The sequence below is a fragment of the Vombatus ursinus genome, unplaced genomic scaffold (assembly GCF_900497805.2).
Source record: "Vombatus ursinus unplaced genomic scaffold, bare-nosed wombat genome assembly UNPS02014829.1, whole genome shotgun sequence".
Lineage (NCBI taxonomy): Eukaryota > Metazoa > Chordata > Mammalia > Diprotodontia > Vombatidae > Vombatus > Vombatus ursinus.
The window spans coordinates 21851-27330 of record NW_020954607.1 but is presented as its reverse complement, the minus strand read 5'-3'; the positions used below and the strand labels follow the sequence as shown (position 1 = coordinate 27330).

The 5480-nt window shown below is 45.5% G+C and overlaps 1 protein-coding gene across 1 annotated transcript in view; it reads right to left on the bottom strand.

Annotated features, from left to right (window-relative positions):
* The window catches only part of LOC114025156 (cytochrome P450 2A13-like), a 15349-nt gene extending 10463 nt beyond the window's left edge, over positions 1-4886 (bottom strand). Inside the window, 4 exon segments of the mRNA XM_027838498.1 lie at positions 1454-1523; positions 1525-1607; positions 2882-3044; positions 4633-4886. Coding sequence (XP_027694299.1) covers positions 1454-1523; positions 1525-1607; positions 2882-3044; positions 4633-4812 — 496 coding nt within the window. The 5' untranslated portion in view covers positions 4813-4886.
* Between the last annotated feature and the right edge of the window lie 594 nt (positions 4887-5480).

Below are 5480 nucleotides of genomic sequence, written 5' to 3'. Positions count from 1 at the left end.
TCTATCTATCTATCTATCTATCTATCTATATCTATCTATACATACATATAATTTTTTCCCTTCCAACTACCCTAATACAGACAAAGGTCTCATGAGTTACAAATATCATCTTTACAAAAATCTTTACAGATGTGACCAATGTCACCTATTCAGTGATTGTGAATAGAGAACAGCACAGCAATAGAATGTGGACCTGAAGTCATTGCTGTTCATTCATTTCAATCATGTCTGATGCTTTGTGACCCCATTGGGGATTTTCCTGGCAAAAATACTGGTTTTCCATTTCCTTCTCCAGCTCATTTTGCAAATGAGGAAATGAAGGCAAACAGGGTAAAGTGTCTTGCCCAGGGTCACATAATTAGTAAGTGTCTGAGGCCAGATTTGAGCTCATGAAGATGGGCCTTCCTGATATCAAGCCCAGTGCTTTATCCACTGCACCACCTAGCTGCCCTACTGAAGTCATGAAGACCTGAGCCCAAATCTGACCTCAGACACTGACTAGCTATGTAACTGTGGGCAAGTTACTTCACCTCTGCCTCAGTTTCCTCATCTTTAAAATGAGGTTAATAATAACACCTACTTTCCTAGAATGCTTGTGAAAATCAAATGAAAAACATAAAGTACTTCAGAATTCTTAATGTATTATATAAATGATTTCCTTTATTATTATTTAAAAAAAATAACCCAACTATCCCTCCTTATAGAGGGAAGAAAAAACTCAGTCAGGGTGAGTAACGGACATGTCCAAGGTCACACAGTGAGTGAGAGGCAAAGCTAAAACTCCAATCTGAGTCTCCTGGTTCAGGGAGAGGGTCAATTTCTGAACCCAGACACAAAGAATCACAGAATCATTGATTTAGGTGTGGAAGGGAAGCCACCATACAGTGCATCCTTCTCATTTTACAGAAAAAGAAAATGAGGTCCTGAGAAGTGAGGTCACCAGCTCAAAATCACAAAGCAAGTAAGTGAATGAGCTTGAGCTTAGTAGTCAAGACTATTAAACACACCAGGATATAGAGATCAGCTAGTGTTAGATGCAAGGGAGAGAAGTAAGTCACAGGGCATAGAGGTAGGTTCTTGGGGGTCAGATATGACAGCAGCCAATTTGGGGGGGGTGGGAAGACAATATAGTTGATGGAAGCTAGGTCGTTCAGTGGGTAGAGCATTGGACTTTAAATTAGGAAGACTCATCCTCATGAGTTCAAATCCATCCTCAGACACTCACTAGCTGTGTGACCCCTGAGGCAAGCCACTTAACCCTGTTTGCCTCAGTTTCCTCACCTGTAAGGTGAGCTGGAGAAGGAAATGGCAACCCACTCCAGTATCTTTGCCAAGAAGACTTCCAAAACGGAGTCTCAGAGAGTCAGACACGATTGAAATGACTGAACAAAAACAGTAACAATATAGTTGATGACGACCTGGCCCAAGGCTGTGGAATATTCCTAAGGCCCACTCACTTTTGTGCCTCGGAGAGCCTCAATGAGGAAGCCAGCTTCTTCTTGGATGCGCTCTTCGATGCCCTTTCTTGCCCATGCCAAAATCCCTGAGAGTGGTGATGGAGAATCGTCGGAGTTGCCGGGCCCTCTCTCCATTGCTGAAAACCACACCTGGAGTTGGCAAGAAGGAGGGAAGGAGCTCAGGGAAGACTGGAGATCCTGTAGGATCTGACATCCTGGTATGGGATCAGAGGTGGATGTCCAGAAAGAGACCAGCAGAGTGAGAGAATACAAGAAAAGGTATGGAGACCAGGAGGAACAAAAAAAAAATGAGTGGACATGGGGAAGTAAGGACACAAGGGGAGGAATGGAGACAGAGAGGTGTAGGGAGAGATGAAAATGGAGAGATGGGGAAGGTGAGTTGACAGGGATAGCAAGAATGGAGAAGAGAGAGAGAGGAGAGAATTAGGGAGACAGGAAGGGACAGAGAGATGGAGAGGGGGAAGAAATGGGAAGGCAGAAGATGGAGAGATAAGGAAGAAGGTGAAACAAGGAGAGACAGAAAATGATAAAGAGATGGAAGAGATGGGAATATAGTGAGAGAATGAGAAACAAGGGGATGTGGGGAGATAACAGGGACACGAAGAGAGATATAGAAGGACAGGGCTAATGGGGAGAGAGGAAAAAACAGAGAGGTGGAGAGATAGAGATGGAGGAAATGGGAAGAGACTTAAGAGAAAGAGATGGAGAAATAGAGAGATATGGAGAAAAAGACAGACGGGAGAGATGGAGGAGATAGTGAAATGAGAAAGAGAAAGCTAGGGAGATGAGGGATGTGGGGAGACTAGGAAAGGAAGAGAAATGGGGAAGGATAGGGTGATAGGAAGGCAAATCAGGAGATGTATGGAAGAACTGGGGAGATAGGGACAGAAATGGAAAGGCAGACAAATGGAGTCATCTGGGAAGGTGATTAGATAAGGAGAGATAGAGGAAGAAATGGAGAGATAGAGACACAGAGACAGAGAGAAAAATGGGGAAGTTGAGAGATAGTCATGGAGAGTCAAGGGGATATAGTGAAAGGGAGACAGAGACAGATAGAAGGTGGAGAAAGATGAAGGAATGAAAAAGAAAAAATAGGGAGAGGAGAGACAAGGGAGAGGTGGAGAAACACAGGGAGAAGAGGATATAAGAACAGCCAAAGAGATAGATAGTGAGAGACCAAGAAAGATGAAGAAACAAAGCACTGGAGACAGATGGAAAACCGTGGAGACAGATGGGGAGACAGAAAGGGAGAAACAGAGAAAGAAAGAGAAACAGGGAAGAGCAGATGGTTGAGGGAGGCAATGGTAGTCAAGGGAAGGGAAGGGAAGGGACAGAAATGAAAGGGACCCTGGCCAGCAGCCTCGAGGAAGCCACATGGGCCTGGTCCCTGCCCAGACACTCACCAAATCCCTTAAAGAGCCAGTCGAAGGTGGCCTGCTCCCCCCGACCAGAGAACTCTTCTGCTTGGTCGACCAGTGCCTCCTTCACGGCCTCATACCCAGTCAGGACTACAACAGTCCTCAGTCCCAGGTGGATTGTAAACACTGGCCCATACTTTTCCCCAATCTGGAGGGCATGGAGAAGGCAGAAGAATCAGTGCATTGCCTCTGAGCCCCATGAGTTCCTCCCTCTTAGCTCTCTCTCCCTGAAAGATAACCTCTCTCCTATCATCTTTTGGCAGCTTTGAAAAAAATTTCTAATTGTTACCTAGGTATCAGTAACAAAACACAAACATTTCAGCAAAGAATAAGGATGAGTAAATGGGTTGTGAATTCTCCTTGTAAACAGTTTGTTTATTTTAAAATATATGTGTGTATGTGTATTACATATATAGATATATATTCAATATATATCTATATATACATTTTTCTTTTTTCTTTTGAAGGACAGCATGGTGAGGCCTGGGTTCAAATCCTTCCTCAGACACTTACTAGCTGAGTGATCCTCAGCAAGTCACTTCACCTCTGCCTCTGCCTCTGAGTTTCCTCATATGTAAAATGAAGACTTTGGATTCAATGGCCTTTCGTGTTCCTTCCAACTCTAAATCTATGAGCCCATGATCCTGTGACTAACAAGATAGTAACAAAATTACTGTACTTTTTCCTCCTTTGACTTCTTTTTCTGTGACAAGTCAAGACAACAAGCATTTATTAGACACCTACTATGTGCCAGGCACTGTGCTAAGCACTACAGATTGAAAGGGAAATATTGTCCCTGCCCTTAAAGAGTTCACAGTCTAACTGGGCATATCAATTCCAAGCCCCTCACCTACACTGGGCTTCCTTAAACAATTCTGCAAAGTCACAAGAAACTAATGAACCCTGTGGCCAGGGCAGAGAAAGCATGTCTGATGCTGCACCTCTAATGCCCATTTCTGCCAAGAGATCTCTCTGGGCTCCCATCTTTCTATCTCCCACCCTCTCCCTTGGGTCAGGTCTCTCAGGCCCTCACGCTGGCTCTCCGGCTCTCTTAGCCACTTCTCCACCATTCCCCCTGAATCTCCCTCTTACAGCCCAGCTCTGCCCATCCCTCCCCACAAAGAGGTTCTGTGCTTTTCTCACAGCCTCTTTCCCAAAAGATCATAAAACTTAGCCCTTAGAGACCATCTAGCCCAACCCGACCATGTTACAGAGAGGGAAATTGAGGGCTAGAGGGAGGAAAGGAAATTCCTCAAGTCAGCAGCGAGAAGCAGAGACTTTTTTCTGCCTCCATCTCCATCTTTTTCAATCTCTCCTTCTCTCTGATCCTCCCAGAGTCTCTCCCCATCCACCCTGGAACCTGCTTATACACATGAGAGAGTGTGTCTGTCTCTTTGCTGCTTGTGTTTCTCTGTCTCACTCTATGTCTCTGAGTCCATCTCTCTGTGTCTCTGTCTCTGCTTCTGAGTATCTCTTTTGTGTGTTTCTAATGTACTTTGTGATTCTATCCCTGTCACTGTTACTCTCTGTGTGACTCTCCGTTACCGTGTCTCTACGTGTAAATTTGTCTTTGGATCTCACTGTCTCTTTGCTCCTCTGAGTGTCTTTGTCTGTAGATCTCTCTCTCCTTCTCTTTGCTCTTTGTTTTTTCTCTCTGTGTCTCTCTCAATCTCTGTATTTCTCTGTCTCAGTCTCTCCATGTTCTCTATCTTGTCCCCTGCCCCCAGCCTCAGTACCTTCATGAGGGAGTCATACATCTGCTCGGTGTTGAGCTGCAGGTAGTTGCCGATGAAAGGCAGGGGGGTGGGCCCAGGGGGAAGGCCGCTGCTAGCTTTCCTCTGTCTCCATACAGAGAGCACCACCAAGGCTGAGAGGGAAAGCAAGAGGGACCCCAGCAGCAGCCCGGAAGCCAGCATGGTGGAGGTGGCAGAGGCCTTGCTGCAGTGTTGGCTGGGATTGGAGCAGATGTTGAGCCAGGACTGGGGTCCAGATAAGGCTGCTCCCGACTTTTATGCTTGGGCCTGGGGGGGTGGAGATTCTCATTGGCACTGATCTCAGCTCTTTTATGCAACATGCCGAGTTCTAACCCAATTCTCCATTTAGCTCCAGGACTGGCCAAATGTGAATGTCACAGAGGGAGAAAGATTTAGTTCAGTAGAGACTCAGAGATTTGAAGATCCCAAGGGGTAAAAGTTGGAGTGTGGGAGCTTCAAAGGGATATCATAGCCCAGAGATGGAGTTTGGGGTCTCAGAATGCAATGATAGAAGTTGTGAGGGATCTAGTAATAGGACCTGGAGGGCAAGATGTCTCAAGACTTGAAGATGAGGCTGTAGGGGGTGAAAGGAGAGGGTAAGACTAGATCTATTACTGGCTGTGACCTTAAGTGAGTCCCTCCCTCTCTCTGGGCCATCCACTTTCCTTTCTGTGAGGAGAGAACTATATGATCAGATAAACCCTAAGGACCTAATATCCCTCAATGGGATATTTTCTGCAGCCGTGGGACATGGGATCCTGCACCTATTGTTTACCAAGTATTCCTTTAAACACAAAATTCATAACAAACTCAGAACTGATCCAAATGTG